At 41.4% G+C, this 19,664-nt stretch overlaps 1 protein-coding gene across 1 annotated transcript; it reads right to left on the bottom strand.

Moving 5' to 3' along the window:
* Window positions 1-9,301: 9,301 nt before the first annotated feature.
* Window positions 9,302-18,227, bottom strand: LOC138611919 (uncharacterized). Its single transcript, XM_069685179.1, has 7 exons — window positions 18,097-18,227; window positions 15,671-15,815; window positions 15,493-15,588; window positions 13,902-14,046; window positions 12,880-13,025; window positions 12,282-12,421; window positions 9,302-10,978 (listed from the first exon to the last, which is right to left on the bottom strand). Exons 1-7 carry the CDS (start codon window positions 18,194-18,196, stop codon window positions 10,830-10,832), a joined length of 921 nt encoding a protein of 306 aa, XP_069541280.1. The 5' UTR covers window positions 18,197-18,227; the 3' UTR covers window positions 9,302-10,829.
* Between the last annotated feature and the right edge of the window lie 1,437 nt (window positions 18,228-19,664).

Here is a 19,664-nt window from a genome sequence, read left to right as displayed (position 1 = left end):
TTGACTACTTACATTTTGGACATTTCGACTGTATATTCCACATTATGACTGTACTCTCCACATATTCACGACCTACACAATTATTCCTGATCTTTTGACTACTTACATTTTGGACATTTCGACTGTATATTCCACATTATGACTGTACTTTCCACATATTCACGACCTACACAATTATTCCTGACCTTTTCACAACTAACATGTTGGACTTTTCGACTGTATACTCTACATTATGACTGTTCTGTCGACGTTTAGACTGTATTCACGAAATCCACATTCATTCTTGACCTTTTGACTACTTACATATTGGACATTTTGACCGTATACTCTACATAATGTTGGGCGGCCGTGGCTCAGTGGTAGAGTCGGTCGCCCTTCAATAGAAAAGTTGGAGGTTTGATCCACAGCTCCCTCAGTCTGCATGTCGAAGTGTCCTTGTGCAAGTGTCCTTGTGCAAGACATTGCTTCCCTATTGTCCCATAGCCATCAGGTTTGAATGTGATTACTCATTGACAGTTGGGAACTTAAGTCTCTGCCATCAGTGTGTGAATCGGTGAATGTGACATGTACTGTACATTATGACTGTACTCTCGACATTTGGACTGTTTTGACGATCTACACACTTTTTCTGGACCTTTGGACAACTTACATTTTGGACATTTCGACTGTATACTCCACATGAGGTTGGGTGGCCGTGGCTCAGTGGTAGAGTCGGTTGCCCTTCAATCGAAAGGTTGGAGGTTCGATCCACAGCTCCCTCAGTCTGCATGTCGAAGTGTCCTTGTTCAAGCGTCCTTGTGCAAGACAATGCTTCCGTAATGTCCCATAGCCATCAGGTTTGAATGTGATTACTCATTGACTGTTGGGAACTTTAGTCTCTGCCATCAGTGTGTGAATGGGAGAATGTGACATGTACTGTAAAAGTATAGTCCATTATGACTTTACTCTCGACATTTGGACTGTATTGACGATCTACACACTTATTCTTGACCTTTTGACTACTTACATTTTGGACATTTTGACTGTATAGTACACATTATGACTGTACTCTCAACATATTCACGACCTACACAGTTATTTTTGACCTTTTCATTACTAACATTTTTGACATTTCGACTGTATACTCTAAATTATGACTGTACTCTCGATGTTTAGACTGTATTCACGACCTACACAGTTATTCTTGACATTTTCACAACTAACATTTTGGACTTTTCGACTGTATACTCCACAATATGACTGTACTCTCGACATATCCACGACCTACAGTTATTTTTGACCTTTTCATTACTAACATTTTGGACATTTCGACCGTATACTCCACATAATGTTGGGCGGCCGTGGCTCAGTGGTAGAGTCGGTCGCCCTCCAATCAAAAGGTTGGAGGTTCAATCCTCAGCTCCCTCAGTCTGCATGTCGGAATGTCCTTGTGCAAGTGTCCTTGTTCAAGACATTGCTTCCGTGATGTCCCATATCCATGAGGTTTGAATGTGATTACTCATTGACAGTTGGGAACTTTAGTCTCTGCCATCAGTGTGTGAATGGGTGAATGTGACATGTACTGTAAAAGTATACTCCATTATGACTGTACTCTCGACATTTGGACTGTATTGACGACCTACACACTTATTCTTGACCTTTTGACTACTTGCATTTTGGACATTTCAACTGTATACTCCACATTATGACTGTACTCTCGACATATTCACGACCTACACAGTCATTCTTGACCTTTTGACCACTTATATTTTGGACATTTCGACTGTATACTCCACATTATGACTGTACTCTCGACATATTCATGACATACACAGTTATTTTTGACCTTTTCATTACTAATATTTTGGACATTTCGACTGTATACTCCACATTATGACTGTACTCTCGACGTTTAGACTGTATTCACGAAATCCACATTCATTCTTGACCTTTTGACTACTTACATTTTGGACATTTTGACTGTATACTCCACATTATGACTGTACTCTCGACATATTCACGACCTACATAGTTATTTATGACCTTTTCATTAGTAACATTTTGGACATTTCCACTGTGTACTCCACATTTTGATTGTACTCTCGACATACTCACGACCTACACAGTTATTTTTGACCTTTTCAATACTAACATTTTGGACATTTCCACTGTATACTCCACACTATGATTTTACTCTCGACATACTCACGATCTACACACTTATTCTTGACCTTTTGACTACTTGCATTTTGGACATTTCGACTGTATACTCTACATTATAACTGTACTCTCGACGTTTAGACTGTATTCACGACCTACACAGTTATTCTTGACCTTTTCACAACTAACAGTTTGGACGTTTCGACTGTATACTCTACATTATGACTGTACTCTCGATGTTTAGACTGCATTCACGAAATCCACATTCATTCTTGACCTTTTGACTACTTACATTTTGGACATTTTGACTGTATAGTACACATTATGACTGTACTCCCGACATTTGGACTGTATTAGCGATCTACACACTTATTCTTGACCTTTTGACTACTTACATTTTGGACATTTCGACTGTATACTCCACATTATGACTACTCTCAACACATTCACGACCTACACAGTTATTTTTGACCTTTTCATTACTAACATTTTGGACATTTCAACTGTATACTCCACATTATGATTGTACTCTCGACATACTCACGACCTACACATTCATTCTTGACCTTTTGAATACTTGCATTTTGGACATTTCGACTGTATACTCTACATTATGACTGTACTCTCGACGTTTAGACTGTATTCACGACCTACACACTTATTCTTGACCTTTTCACAACTAACATTTTGGACGTTTTGACTGTATAGTCCACATTATGACTGTACTCTCGACATTTGGACTGTGTTGACGATCTACACACCTTTTCTTTACCTTTGGACTACTTACATTTTGGACATTTCGACTGTATACTCCACATTATGATTGTACTCTCGACATACTCACGACCTACACAGTTATTTTTGACCTTTTCATTACTAACATTTTGGACATTTCAACTGTATACTCCACATTATGATTGTACTCTCGACATACTCACGACCTACACATTCATTCTTGACCTTTTGAATACTTGCATTTTGGACATTTCGACTGTATACTCCACATTATGACTGTACTCTCGACGTTCAGACTGTATTCCGGACCAACACAGTTATTCTTGACCTTTTCACAACTCACATGTTGGACTTTTCGACTGTACACTCTACATTATAACTGTACTCTCGACATTTGGACTGTATTGACGACCTTCACACTTATTCTTGACCTTTTCACAACTAACATTTTGGACGTTTCGACTGTATAGTCCACATTATGACTGTACTCTCGACATTTGGACTGTGTTGGCGATCTACAAACCTTTTCTTTACCTTTTGACTACTTACATTTTGTACATTTTGACAGTATACCCCACTTCATGAATGTACTCTCGACATTTGGACTTTTTTCACGACCTACACATTTATCCTTGACCTTTTGACTACTTACATTTTGGACTTTTCGACTTTGTACTCCTCACTATGACTGTACCCTCGACGTTTAGACTGTATTCACGACCTACACAGTTATTCTTGACATTTTCACAACTAACATTTTGGACTTTATGACTGTATACTCCACATTGTGACTGTACTCTCGACGTTTAGACTGTATTCACAAAATCCACATTCATTCTTGACCTTTTGACTACTTACATTTTGGACATTTTGACTGTATACTCCACATTATGACTGTACTCTCGACATATCCACGACCTACACAGTTATTCTTGACCTTTTCACAACTAACATTTTGTACATTTTGACAGTATACCCCACTTCATGAATGTACTCTCGACATTTGGACTTTTTGCACGACCTACACATTCATTCTTTACCTTTTGACTACTTACATTTTGGACTTTTCGACTTTGTACTCCTCACTATGACTGTACCTTCGACGTTTCGACTGTATTCACGACCTACTCACTTATTCGTGACCTTTTGACTTCTTACATTTTGACTGTATATTCCACTTATGACTGTACTCTCCACATATTCACGACCTACACAATTATTCCTGACCTTTTCACAACTAACATGTTGGACTTTTCGACTGTATACTCCACATTATGACTGTTCTGTCGACGTTTAGACTGTATTCACGAAATCCACATTCATTCTTGACCTTTTGACTACTTACATATTGGACATTTTGACCGTATACTCTACATAATGTTGGGCGGCCGTGGCTCAGTGGTAGAGTCGGTCGCCCTTCAATAGAAAAGTTGGAGGTTCGATCCACAGCTCCCTCAGTCTGCATGTCGAAGTGTCCTTGTTCAAGCATCCTTGTGCAAGACAATGCTTCCGTAATGTCCCATAGCCATCAGGTTTGAATGTGATTACTCATTGACAGTTGGGAACTTTAGTCTCTGCCATCAGTGTATGAATGGGTGAATGTGACATGTACTGTAAAAGTATACTCCATTATGACTGTACTCTCGACATTTGGACTGTATTGACGACCTACACACTTATTCTTGACCTTTTGACTACTTGCATTTTGGACATTTCAACTGTATACTCCACATTATGACTGTACTCTCGACATATTCACGACCTACACAGTCATTCTTGACCTTTTGACCACTTATATTTTGGACATTTCGACTGTATACTCCACATTATGACTGTACTCTCGACATTTGGACTTTATTCACGACCTATTATTTCGACTGTATACTTCACACAATGTCGGGTGGCCGTGGCCCAGTGGTAGAGTCGGTCGCCCTTCAATCGGAAGGTTGGCGGGTCAATCTCCAGCACCCTCAGTCTACGTGTCCTTGGGCAAGACATTACTTCCGGTGGCATAGCCATCGGGCATGAATGTGATTAGTCATTGACAGTTGGGCACTTTAGTTTCTGCCATCAGTGTGTGAATGGTTGAATGTGACATGTACTGTAAAAGTATAGTCCATTATGACTGTACTCTCGACATTTAGACTGTATTCACGACCTAGACACTTATTCTTGACCTTTTGACAACTTACATTTTGGACATTTCGACTGTATACTCCACATTATGTCAGGTGGCTGTGGCCCAGTGGTAGAGTCGGTCGCCCTTCAATCAGAAGATAGGAGGTTCGATACCCAGCTCCCTCAGTCTACATGTCGAAGTGAACCCCACATTGCTCGGTTGCCCAGTTGGGTATGAATGTGATTACTGACTGACAGGTGGGCACTTTAGGTAGCAGCCTTTGCCATCAGTGTGTGAATGTGACACGTATGTAAAAGTACAGTCCATAAGTACATAGTAATATCAGATTATCATATTGATTTACTCTCTTTAACTGAGACTTGGCTGTGTCAGGAAGAACATGTTGGCTTCAATGAATCCAGTCCTCACAGTCATCTTATTACTCACTTTGAGAGCCTTCACTTACCAGGCCCCCCTCCTCTGGAACAATCTACCAGTCAGGGTCCGGGAGGCAGTTACCCTCTCTTCTTTTAAGAGTAGACTTAAAACCTTCCTCTTTGATAAAGCTTATAGTTAGGGCTGGCTCAGGCTTGGACCAGCCCATAGTTATGCTGCTATAGATTTAGACTGCCGGGGGGATCTGACACACCAAGCTCCTCTCTCTCTGGCTCTCTCTCATATTAATGCATCTTATTAACTCTGTATCCTCTGGTCACATTAACGTTACTAACCGCACTACTTCATATCGAATGCAAGGTCAGTTAACTTTTAGCCAAATGCATGATGTGAGATTTAGGAGAGCCGGAAAATGTCCTGGTGTCCGTCTAACTTGCTAATAGCTTGTAAATAATGTAAACTGAAGCTTCAAGTCTTTTTAAAGTTTTTAAAAGCGAAAGTGAAACTGAATGTTTTTGCTCTTAGTCTTCTTGCTCCTGTATGCGTCGTGTGTCTGCTGCAGACTCTATTTGGCCATTGCACACGATAACCCATAACGCTGTTTAGTCAGTCACCAACATCTTTTGTTCATTATAAATCCGCAGTCAGTGAATTGATTGTTAAAGTCTTCCAACAGGAGAAACACTAAAGCCTTACTCTTATAAGACTCCTGTATTTATGTCGATTTTTGGTCTCACTGCAATGACTATCACTGTACAGATTGTATTTTTGGGGTCAGCCCTACTCATGGGTCTGTATGTGACTGACTGCCTGACTGAGTGAGTGAGTGACTGAGTGAGTGACGGTACTTTCAGAGCCGTAGAGAGAGAGAGAGCTGCGACATCGCAATGGCGGATCATGGAGCATATTGGACCTCCACTGACACGACTCTCTGCTCCTCGGCTGCTTGTCCGCTGTCCTCACCTACGTCCGCAGCGCGCACCTGCTTTCAAACACGTTGTCAGCGGCCTTATAAGGACAGTCGGTTTTGACCTAGTCTTGTTGCATGGGGTCATTGCATATACTCAAAATCAACACAGAAGATAGACTCTGTGTGTGTGTGTGTGTGTGTGTGTGTGTGTGTGTGTGTGTGTGTGTGTGTGAGTGTGACAGAGAGAGAGAGAGAGAGAGAGAATAATAAAACACTAATAATACGGCGGCTGTGGCTCAGTGGCAGAGTGGGTTGTCTTTCAATCGGAAGGTTGGAGGTTCGATCCCCAGCTCCCTCATGTTGAAGCGTGGCAAGACACTGAACCCCACATTGCTCCCGGTGGCATAGCCAACGGGTATGAATGTGATAAGTGGTTGACAGTTGGAGTTTGAGTGGTCGCCAAGACTAGAAAAGCGCTTTATAAGTACAGTCCATTTAATAATAATCATAACAATAATAATACTACATTTGCTGCTCCTTTGTTTACAGAGTGGGCGTGCAGTAGAGATGACTAGGGATGCAACATGACCTGGTCCCCCATCAGTGCCACGGACACTCCAGCAGGCTGATGGATGGATGATTTTCATGTGTTTACATAATATTTCTTAAGTTATTATTTTAAAGTTTATTTATGCAAATACAATACATGGTGCTGTTATTGCTTGTTATTATTGTTGTGTGGTTTTCAAAATAAAACTGGGTTAAATGATGTCAGTGTGGTTTTCGGTGTGTTTTGAACATTTTCAACACATTTTCAACAATACTGCGATAGTACTGATAACTGTGATAAATTTGGTCACTATAATCGTGATATGAAATGTTCATACTGTTACATCTCCAGTTGCACTGCATTTTGACTGTATACCCCACACTTGCACTGTATTAATGACCTGCACACTTTATTCCTTCCTATCGTACACCCAGCGCTGCAACGCGCAGCACAAGTGTCATTGCTATTTTCCACCTGACACAGTTGACATTTTCATGCCCAGTTCTCAAGTTGTGTAAACAGCATGTGATCTTGCACCCATGTTAGCGCCCAGGGACGTGTTGGTTTTGAAATGAGGTGTGGTCAGACAAACGGGTGGCACGTTGCTATCTTGAGGACACAAAAAGCGACTGCGCCTTAGACCAACAAAAACTGCTCTGAAGTCTAAAGTCTACGGCGCAGTCTGTGTTTGCTATTTAGAGGGCGCATTATGGACATACATTGGAGAGTTCACAAGAGTCTCTGGCTGTTAAACACACGGGGACGCACAGCAGCGCTTCTATTCATAAGCAGTGTGTTTGCAGATACTGTGAAAAATCGTTGGGACAGAGGACTGTGAGACGGCGAGCTTTTGTTTCCCTCATCTCCTTAAATCATGATGCTGCTTTCTGAGATGATCTGAGATGGAGAGCTTTTTATGATCAACACATGGGCGCTAACGTGGGTGCAAGATCACTTGCTATTTACACAACGTGGGCGCTGGGCATGAAAATGTCAACTGTGAAGGGTGGAAAATAGCAATAGACACTGGCGCTGCGCGGCATGGCGTATTGCACTGGGTGTATGATAGGACCCTTTAAGTACATTTCTATTCCTAGACTGTACTTACCTATGTGTAAGAATGTACCTACTCTACTCTATTCCAGTGGTTAAGGTGATGATGTAAATTCTCCTTCAAGTTTTATTAATGAGGAATTGTACAATATTTAAACCTAGGCCTTCTTTTACATATTTTGGGTTCATAATGACTAATATGTTCAAAAAGTATTGGAACTGTTCCAGTGATTCAGCCGGCAGCAGTAAAATGGGACATAATGGCTGCAATGTAAGAGAGAGGAAATGTTCCCAATCAAAGTGCATCCATGTAACATCTGGTGGACTTATTCTGCTCGGTTCCTGGCCTGCCATCTACAGCTGGGACGCCTTCGAATGAAGAGGTTTTAAAGGGAAATGGAGCCGATGGTCCCGACCATCGAGTTTATGGGCGTTGGCTGAGCTGGTATGAAATACTGTTAAAGCGTCGTTTACAGGAAACCTTTGAATAACTTGTATAACCGTTGGTTGACCAGATGAGGTCAGAAAGGCCTGAAGAACGTTTTATTATGACATGTTAGTTTATTTTGGGAGGTCATGTTGAAGAAGTAGTCCCTGGACGTGCAGCTCATAACAATGAAACCAGAGATTTTAGGTCTGTGCAGGTAGGTTCACCTGTGTCCTTGGCAGTTTGTCACATTTTATCCAAATCAGATGCAAATCCTTTAACAACTAAATGTTTCCTCTGTTCAGTACGACCTCGTCTAATTTTACCAGCTCGCCAATCACTGACTGTCTTTCCTTCTTGAAAAGAACTACCCTTATCCTCTCAGTCTCCACCTCTGTCATGCTGACATCATTACCTGTGTTTGTGTGCACTTGACATATTATAACATTGTCAGTGTTTACTGACTGCTCAAACACACAGAGACTCTCAGAGAGATGCACACTTTAACTTAACCCATGCTGAAGTTTAAAAATATAAACACTTAGGATGATGCCGTGGATAACCTCGAGGAGCCGTCAGTGAGGGCAGCCCCCCCCCCCCCCCCGCAACCCTGAACAGGAGAAGAGGTATAGATGATGGATGGATGGAGAATAAACGAGCAAAGTCTACAAATAAAGCAGTGACTGCTCTCACAATCATCACATATCCCTTTAATCAGCCTGATGGACGACACCGCGGGTGAACTACGTGAAGGCTGTAACATGTTGTTGTCATGCACTGTTTTCCTGTTTGTGACCCCCATCAGGAGCACCTCGAGCTGTCAGACAGTTCATCACCTTCGTCTTCCTCTCGGTTGTTTCCGTGATTCAACGTAAACAACCTCCTGTGATCATTATTTCTGATGCATGCAACATGTTAACATCTCCTGCTCCACACATCAGCCAACCTTTTACAAGAAAGAAACAAGTCACGTGACATGAACAAAGGATTTATTGGATATTCAGATTTGATATTGAAAATGTGCTTGTAGAACTTTTAGGAAAACTCTTCATGACATTATATTGTAAAAAGCCGACATTGACAGCATCTATTGTTTCAGTGTGAATACATTTTAGAAAAAAGCCATCATGTATTAATGATCAAAGTTCCTTACAATGACACAAGGCAGAAAAGAATCAAATCTCATGCATTTCTTTTTAGAAAAGTACTTCATGAATGTTTAAGTGGTTGTAAGCAGTTGTAGTTTGTACGCATGTCAAACATTGGGCCTCATGCAGCAACAGTCTCTTAAATCTTCTGGTAAGAGAGAAAATAAGAGAAGTCAACGCCGGAAGCACCAAACGTTCTTAACTATACCAATCTGCTCTTATCCAGGAGAGCTGAGTGATGAATCCACTTGATCTCAGACTGGAGGGGCATGGTTGATCTAGCATAGGTAATGCCCCTTAAACACTTTATGAGTATCTGGAAGATTTTAATTTAAATAAATGTCTGTTGAGTCACAAATGAGGTAACACAATGGTGATTGAGCCTATGGCAAATCAAGAGATGGCAAGGGGAGCCAAGCGTGGACATCTGGTTAAAGTGGGACGTGTGCGCCCGCAATTCCCTTTTATCACCATTAGGTGCTGCCAAATAGAACGGAACTGAGAACTGTGTTACAGGTACATCAAACATGCAGCAAAGACAAAAGATCTGTGATGCTGTGAATGCCCCGTCAGCCGAGGGACGCACGGTTACTGAAATAAAAACAGTGGTTTGATATGAAGATGGAATCTGACACGGCTCAGCATCCATTCATCCGTCTCACGCTAGATCTGGGCGCTCTCTGACAGTGCGCTCTCTGCATAAGGCCTGGATGGCCAAAGCATCTAACAGCAGCACGTGAGCCATTCACAAGCAGGAAGCACACAAGCATCCAAGGGTTTTTAGAGTCTTAATTGGGATCAATTGACCGATAGTAAATAAATAATCCAATCATTATAATTCCCCTAAAAACATATAATAATCTAAATTTGATTATGTGATGCATTTTTTATGTTTCTCAGTTTTAAAAGTTATGTTTCTGTGCATTGGACAAACGATTTGTGGACTGTGAAAACCGGAGTGCTCTCCACCGATCGTAAAACATTCTGTTACCTCAGAGAAGAGCAAAAATAAGAAAACATTGGTGAATCCCGGAAACCAATGGGTAAGAACCAAATAAGAAAAGTTCATATATTGCTTCTTGCATGAGGCCCAATGTTGCATTTCTTTAACAACAGTTTAAGACGAGACAAAAGAAGAGAAAACGCCTAACTCGGTTTTACTTCATGAACAGATTTTCAGCTCTATGTTGTTTATGCCGACAAGTTAAAAAACATCACAAATGGAAGAAGTCATTTTAAAAACTGGTAACACTATCCTTCAGCATTGCATTGTAAACGTGAGTACGAGTGAGTCTGTGCAGAAAGTTTAAAGGCTGCAGAGGGACACGAGGTTCTGTTCAAGTTCCTTCTGTTTAAGCAAACATCCTGAATTTGCTGCCATCGAGGGGCGATATCATCAGCCGTGCCGAGCCGGGGGAGTGCAGAGGCCGCCAGTAGTTTCTCCAGGTGACGGTGCACACTCGGAAAAGCAGCAGGACACAGGCCAACACCAGCAGGACGACTGATAGCAGGAGAAATACAACAGTGTCAGCTGGCAGAACTTCAGGAAACTCAAAGTTTCAAAATGGAACATTTTGGGAGTAGAGAAAAGGAAAACATTGTTTTTGTTAAAATCCAGAATATAAGTTGCAGTCTGTTCTGGGGTCTGTTTTATTCCAGATTTCAGTTTATTTTCATTTAAAACACTCAAAACACAAATTACAGACTAGCATCTGTTTTCACCATGTCGAGTTTGCAATCCTGCTAGCTACCCGTGCTGTAGCTAGCGGTAGCTGGCAGCCTAGGGTAACGTTGATCGTTGTGAGGGTGGCAGCTACAATGGCGATCATGAAGGTGCATGTCCGTGACGAAGTGCTCACTTAAAACAGCAAGGGAAACACAAAACAGCACTGCGGCATGTTGTAAACAGGAGACGTTGTAGCGGCTTGGACTCAGACTCAGGAACAGTTTAATGCGGAGGTGTGACGTCACCACCTAACAACCGGATAGTGCCATCGTTTGTGTAAAATACCGTAACACATTAACAAACCTCTCTCTGCATTTTATACTGGTATATTGGTCGCACTGGTACTTGGATGCAGCCCACTTTTTAGACGAAAAAAAACAACTATGAAAAGTGGGTCTTATACACCGAATTTTACGGTACATCATTTTTTTGTCTTTCCTGTCATGTTGTGCATCGACTCATGATGCCATTACATCCTGTTATGTGGCGTGTAAAATGGGGGTAGAAAGTGTGGGCAGCAGCAAACTGGCTGCAGGGGAATCCTGTTTGCACGATCCTAATCGATATAAAATAAAAAACTCAAAAACTAGAACTTTTTTTTTGCAATAGAAGATAAAACTTCCAACCTTCCTGTCATCCTGTCTGGGGCTCAGGGAGCAGCAGTGATCAAAACCGTGACAGATAGAACAAATCTCACATAACTTACATTGCCTTTAGGTTGTAGAGACTTTAAGGGATAGGAGCAAATGTAAATACCCCCCAAAAACATGACTATAAACAGAAACACCAGTGTAGAGTTCAAAAACCGGAGTCTCTGAGTGTTGTTAAATGTTTTGTCATGTTTTTACATTCAGAACAGTTGTGGATCAAAAGTTTGTATTTACTACAGTTTCAATACTTTTTTTTGCCCTGTCGGTTTAAATCATTGTTGATCATCATGGTTGAATTGCCTCACGACTGAAAAGCAGTAAATGTAAGACAGTCAGTTTCTTAAACTAAGCACTGCAACAAAGACAGAAGCAGGGCTTGTGTTGTCGCAGTAGGGACCTAGTTGTGGCGGCTGTCATGTTGAACTTACCCGTAAACACAGAGTTTGGAGTTGGATCAGCCGGATTAAAATGTTTCAGTACGTTTCCAACCAGAGCCACAATCACCACAGGGTACACTGTCAGGATGTTACGCACCCAGCGGTCCAGCACCCAGTTCTCCAGGATGAACCTGCACACAAAGACAATCAGCTGATCAGCAACCAGCTGCAAAACTAACTGACTAACCCATTATCCCCGGTTAGGCTGATTCAGCTGTCTGCCGTCTTTAGTGACTTTCATCATGAACGACAGACTAGGATCACACCCTCACAGCGTCTTTACACAACACTTATATTTTAATCCACAGACTGTAAATAAAAAGTGGACGTAGCTTCTGAGACTGAAAGGTAAAGCCACTAATGTCTGTGGGGCAACTTCACTGGTTTTAACAGAAGTCTGATAGCATAGAAGTCTATGAGAACATGAGCCTGCTGTTGACGCGATTCATTACCTCAGTAAACTTTTTCCTAACGGGTGTAGCTAGCTACAATTAGCAATCCAAATTATTAACAGAGCTCAAAGCTAGTCTAAGTACTAACACATGGTGGAGCGTCCCCCATCATTTACACCCGTCCAATCAGAGCTCACCATCCCACCACCTCTCCGAACAGGATGCACAGGGAGGCTGTGGCTGCTGTGCTCTTGTCCACACCCCACAGGTGGAGAACCAATGAGAAGTTGATCAAAGAGGCGATGGAGGTCCATGTGGTGTAGAGAGCCAGACCATTCTGGACCTGAATACATGTAGAAGCACATGGATGGTATCAGTCACCGTTTCATCAGCATCATTGAATAAAGAGCAACAACTGTCACTGTGAGTCAGTGTGGACACTTTGCTAGCACATTTCCATGTAGCATACTGTGTTCACTATGTGCTCACATGTGTACTGCATTACTTTGACAGGGTAGTATGGTCTCTGGTGGAACAAAAACTATGATCGCAACATTCAAGAACTTCTTCTTTTAGATATCAGACTGCAGCCATGTGAAGCATAATCACAAACCTTGGTCTGCCAAATCTTTTTAGGAAATATTGGGAGAGGAGAGTGGGGACTGACATGCAGCAAAGGGCGAGGGCTGGAGCTGAACCTGCAGCTGCTGTCGAAGACTGCAGCCTCTATATGGGGCGCCGGCTCTACTCACTGAGCTAAACCAGCGCCACTTATCGGCAAACTTTAACTGAAAAAGCATCATTGGCAAAGTTAGACTGCTTCTTCATCTGCCTTTTAAAGCTAACTGATACGAGGAGGAGAAGCAGACAACTTTTAAGCACGCTTGTCAACCAAAACATTTCAGCCTGTTAACTCTCTTGACTTCAATCGGTTTCATTAGAAATGAATAAAAACAAACAGGCTTTCACTGGTTTGTGTGTGACCCCTGATCCTGCACCAACATCTGCTGGGCAGCAAAGATGGCGACCACTGAGGTTAAGAAAGGGTCAGCTCTCAACTTAGTCTTTATAAATACCCAGGTACTGAGAGTGCATTTGTCAATACTTGTCAGTGTGATGAAGGTCTCACACGCAAATACACACACACACACACACACACACACACACACACACACACACACACACACACACACACACACACACACACTATGCAGCGTACCAGTACTCTGAGACAGAACAGGTCTTTGCGATGGTACGTCTGTAACCAGAGTCCGTAGTAATCGGTGGCATAGCAACAGAAGAACAAAGCACTGTAGTTGGAAATGGCTATCATGATCAATACAACCAAAGCCGCCAGCATCGCCCTGCAAGACAGAGAGAGAGAGAGAGAGTGAGAGAGAGAGAGAGAGAGAGAGAGAGATGGAGAGAGAGAGGGGGGCATGAAGCATCACATCAGCAGAGTCTATATCAACTGTTCCAACATTTTATTCTACCTGGAATAATTGAGTGAATCTGAGGCCTTCATACATTCATCATAATATATTATAGATACAATTAATGTTTTTTATAGAAATACTTCAAAATAATAAACCAGCTGGTTAGTTTTGGCTCCACCTCAGCTGAATGTTTGTCAGATCTATGAGGAGAACTTGTAAAAGCCTGATCTCAGCTGACTTCATGAACAAAGCTATGTCTGAAAGTGATGTCTTTGTTGAGTAGCTTTTGCCTCTTTATGTAAAGAGATATGGCATTATTATTGGATCTTCTACTAAAGATGACAGCAGAATGCAAGAGACTCTGTCACTGAGCTGAAATCAAACAACTGCACATCAACTGGTTAAATTACAGGGTGGGGGAGAAAAATGTACCAAGCTGCAGTATTTAGTATATAATAGGCAATATTGATGCACAGACACCTAGTATTGAACTTTTATCAAAGAAATGATCAGGGTGATATCAGAAAGAATCTTTTTGATACTAGAATGACTAAAACAACGACTGTTTCAGTCCACTAGATGGTGCTGAGTGTTTGTCTGGAGAGGTCAGCAGGGATCAGCGGGAAGCTGGTTGAAACAAAGGTGAACACATGATTATTTATTGCACTTGACCTAAATATACTTTGAGTTGCTGAAAAAACTTTGTGTACAAGTGGCATTGTTGCAAACACCTGAAGTCTGTCTGTTGGACGGTCTTGTTGCAATAACGTTAACTGAAGTGCGATAAACAGACAGATGATGAGAGAGTTTTCCTTTTGGGACACAATAATATTGTCTGGTAATAAAAGTATGCCGTTAATATGTGGTCAGGGGTCCTTTGATTTCTAAAGTAAATGAAACACAGAAACAGTCTCATGCTGCATTTTGCTGTCGTTTTATGTTATGCGGTGTTTCACTGTGGGCGGAGCTAAGTCCCTGCTCTGATGGAGCGCAGCAGAGTGGAGGAGAGTTGATGAGGTTGAACTTGTTGCATTGCTGCAGGAAAGCTTTGCCAGCAAAAGAGTGTGGGTAAGCTGAGGTAAAAGCAGGAGTGGAAGGGGCTCAATATAATGATACTGATCAGTTATAAAAAGGACTTGATAGGCCCAGATTTAGGTTCCCCACTATTTAGTGAGTATAAGTACTAGTACCTCACTGCTAAATGTAAACACAGGTTTCTTATGGTTCATTTGAGGGTGTGTATAGTCCTCCTTCATACCAAAGCGTCCCTAACGTCAATCCACTTCACAGTCAGACTCTTTGTTTTCACTGCTCTTGTTGTTTGTACGTTTCTCACTAAATCACTAAAGCAGGAAGTAGAAGTTGAAGACGTACTCTCTGTCCCACAGCACCAGCCAGGTCATGTTCATCAGCATGTTGGACAGCCAGCAAAAATAGAAGGCGTAGGGCAGCAGACTCTGAGCCCAGGATCTATTCACAGAGAGACACATATCAGTTTCATGTTGCTCTTCTATCAGACAGGGTACGTGTGAGTATTTGGATCTTAGCTTACCCTCTGAATGCATATGAAGTGAGGTATATGACCATCAGGGTGAGCCAGGTGTAGATGACCCCCCAGATAGAGAAGGTCCAGCCAGCTGGAGTGATGTTGGTCTCATGGCGAGCCGACACATTTCCTGTTGTGGAGTGGAAGGGACCTGAAAGACACCAGACACAGTGATGTTGGGTGAACACAGTCGGTGTTCCGGATCATCCCAGAGGCTTTGGGTGGGTTTAATTCAGGTATCTGTGCAGACCAGTTCTTTCACACTAAACTGGAACTGTTTCTCTGGAGCTGGCTTTGTGAATGGGGCATTGTTGAAACAGGAAAAAGCAGAAACCATCGCTTCCAGGTTGTCTTCTAACGTTTGTCTGCTGTTGGATTTCTTTAAGTGGAAAAGAGTGCCAAGCCATGATAAAAAGTGCAGCATGTGGAAAAGGTTGTCATATTTCTCTGTGACAAATGAGCAGGACTTTAATGTTACAGAGGCAGCAGGCTGTCTTTATTTTGGTGTACATATTAAGTTTACAGAAACCCTTCTGTTTTACAGAGATTGTTCTCTACTTTCTCAGTTCTTTTTTAAGCTGTGTTATCAGATTAAAGGCAAAGTGAATTTCTGGATGCTTCACTTACATACAAAGTCAATGCGAAGACACAAACTGAATGATTGACTCGTCTTGCATACTGAAGTGACAAAGCAACAATGCAGACTTTTACAACTCCATGTCATGATGTAGTTATTTCAGCATCATTTCAACCTGTTTATTGTCGTTGAATCTCAATAACATCTGTTTACTTTGGATATTTGTGGATCGAACAGAAAAAACTAAGATACGGTGATGCTGTAGCCCGGACTTCATTCCTCACTCGGTCCTCTCCGTCTGTACAGAGTTCGGTAAAAGCAAACAAACGTCCCCGCTACACTGCTCCACCTAACACACCGCAGCACACGCTAACACACTGCAACACACACTAACACACTGCAGCAGGACCTGAAGCTGCCCAGCTCTGTTCCTTCTGTTGGAGTTTGCTCCTGTACGTAGCATTCATATTCTGACGACCACTTTAGCACTTATCGTTTTTATGATGAATGTTCTATTTTGTCCCTGTAATGAATGTCCTGTCTGTAACTTTGTTCTGCTTCTGTTGTCTTCAGCAGGTTTCTGTTTAGGAGGTGCCCCTGTGTATCTTTGAGATTACCTGTCTAAATAAAGGTTCAATAAAAGTTCTGCTCAGTTCTGTTCATTTCATTTGACTTTTCTCAAATCTGCTCTTTAGTGAAATGTGGGATACATGTACTTGTGTGAGCCTCAAAGTGAATTCGTTTTCAAAAATCTAAGAAATTGTACCTTATTATCATTATCATGGTTATTATTATTATCATTGCTATTATTATAGAAAAACTCAAAAGAGAAGCGCCTCTGTGTTAGTTTCAAACTCGTCTTAAAGGTTGTGTGAGGTAGGCCTACACACTCTCTGTTACTCTGAATAATGCAGAAACCTCACAGTCAACAGCTTATAGGGATCTCACTAAAAAGATGCTTTCAATGTGGTATAAAGTATACCAACTGCAGACTCTGAGACGGATGGTTAAAAATAGAAAGGCTTTAATAATTATGGACCAAAGAAGAAGTAATGTGACTCAGTGTGACTCATCGCTGGAGACTCCCTGAGAGGAAAGTTTCTCATCACTCTGGGAGCCTTAAAGTTGGATGTTTATGCCACACCCAGAGATGGAGGCTTTTCTTTGTCTTTCTCCGCCTCTGAGGGCAGCAGTAACATTACAAATACTTACACTTATATTCTGTGGGTTCTTTCTATACATATATATATATACTATATATAAATAACGAAAATAACCAAAGATTAAACACTATTCAAAGATAATCTGCTGACAGAGATGTTGCTGCCGTTTTAATGCTGAGAATAAAAACACAAGGTATAAATAAAAAAGGCAATAACTGAACTACAGATCACCAACAGTTAGGGGGAGAAAAGGGTTGAACCCAACCTTTTAAGTGCATTACTCGTACTTATCGTGTCTTCTTCATACAACACGCCAGCTCTTCAAATTAAAAGCACGTCTTCTGCATTGCTATTCTGTCAACTTGCGTAACTGACAAAAGATGCCTCTATACAATAACACGTGAACTGTCATGGAAATAATTGCCCATTGTTTAGGGCAACAGCAGTAGCGACATGAAGCGTTGCCAGCAGCACTTTATTAACTGGGAGTCTCCCAGCGGCTGTTTCGTAACCAGTGAAATCACAGTTGTGTAAGTTTAGAGGGAAGCCATGTGGCATTAAATCTATCACAAACAGTTTAACTTATCGTGACACTGTTGTAGCCTAGACAAGTAAATACAATGCAACAGCGCGAGTGTCAGAGCTCCAACATTAACACATTAAACTGACTGAAAAACGGGATTTGAACTCACCTTTGCCCGCTCCCGCCAAAGCGTTGATTATTAACACAACAACAAAAACCAGAGTACAGAAGATAATTACAAGAATCCGGGGCAGACTGTTCTCCCTCATGTTGGCAACGTTAACGTCAGTTTCTGCTCGGTCTGTGTGCTGAGGCTCTGCTGCTGTAGCTGACTGTCTGGGCGGAGACACAAACACACACACGTTGACCAAGTGATGCCTTCACGTGCTCTGTGTAAACGCCCAGAGCTCCAGAACAAACATCTGTAAAAGTCAAACGAAGAGCAAAGTAAATGTTTTCATCTTCAGGCTCTAAATGTCCATTTTTTTCTGACGTGCTAACATTATTAAAGGCAGTAAAAGTGCATTTGGTCAGTATTATAGCGGGTCTGCCGATTTTAGAAAGACCTGGGATGACTTTAAGGTGTAATGGCGTCCTCTACAGGAATATTGTGGAAATACAGACCACCTTTGCCATTTTTACCAAAACTGTAATTTAACGTTAAAAGAACTTTAACAACTCTCATGCTGGTACCAGCATGAGAGTTGTGTGGGCTCTGTCTTTCTGTTGTTTTATTGTCTAAGTACTGTATTTTCATGTGTTTTATGAGTTTTTATGTATTTTACTGTGTTTTATTTCAGCTTTTTAATTTCACTGTGCAGCACTTTCGTCTAAATCATTGGAGAGCTGCGATCAATAATGTGTTCAGTTTTAATGGACCTCAGGTATTCAGGAAGTCTGTTTCACAGATGGGGAGCAGAGAAAGTAAAGGGAGCTTACACTTACTGTGTGTGATGAAACACATCAGTCTCAGTGTTGGTGTAAAATGTGTGTTGACAAAAAGTTTTGATGTTTGTTCATGATCAGAAGCTGTGAACTACTGAGTGTTGATGCACCATATATTTCTGGACAGTCATTTACGTGAGTGTGGTGTAGATGAAGTGCTTACATTACGTCTCTTTGGATCTGTTTTCAACAGAAACTCAAAAAGTTAAAAAGACTCATTTCAAAACAAACAAAAGTACATCTTTTATAATAAACACCTGGCTGTGCGCCACACCTCTATCATTAGTCTTAGTACACCTGGTAAATGACCCTTCACAGAAACTGAACTACATCATCGAGTGTTTGCTCTCAGCTTCACGACTGAAGACAAAGTTTCTTTGTTTCTCACTGTTGTCTTTGTCTTCCAACAAGTGTCCCTGTTCACTGCTTTATGATCTTTATGATTTATTTTTGACCATGCTGTTAGTTTAATAAATGTGTTTTATTCACTGACTTTATTAAGAGAAAAATAAAAGTCACATTAATTAAATATTGATTATCCTTACAGACTGTCTTTATGCTGACATCTCCTGACTGATCTTACAGACTGTCTTTATGCTGACATCTCCTGACTGATCCGTCCACAGTAAACACAGACATCAGGTGTTCTCTGTATACAATAAACAGCATAAACATATAAAGACCCTCAGCTTGTGTAAATGTAGATTTACAGTGTGCACGAAAACAGACAGATGTGTGTTTATTCAGTAAGGAGACTGCATTCAAGTTTTTATTACAGGACGATCCTGAACT

Source organism: Semicossyphus pulcher, unplaced genomic scaffold, assembly GCF_022749685.1.
Source record: "Semicossyphus pulcher isolate SPU_LCO1_2020_fin unplaced genomic scaffold, fSemPul1.0.p SCAF_7, whole genome shotgun sequence".
Lineage (NCBI taxonomy): Eukaryota > Metazoa > Chordata > Actinopteri > Labriformes > Labridae > Semicossyphus > Semicossyphus pulcher.
The sequence above is the reverse complement of the archived record's forward strand: the minus strand, read 5'-3'. Positions and strand labels throughout refer to the sequence as shown.

Bases quoted from the DNA above. Each gene is read 5' to 3' on its own strand.
- LOC138611919 (XM_069685179.1), bottom strand. From the start codon at position 18,196: ATGAGGGAGAACAGTCTGCCCCGGATTCTTGTAATTATCTTCTGTACT. The intron at 15,816-18,096 runs GTGAGTTCAAAT...GGTGTCTTTCAG, and splicing joins TTTGGCGGGAGCGGGCAAAG to GTCCCTTCCACTCCACAACA. The intron at 13,026-13,901 runs GTACGCTGCATA...ACATGTATTCAG, and splicing joins TGTTCTGTCTCAGAGTACTG to GTCCAGAATGGTCTGGCTCT.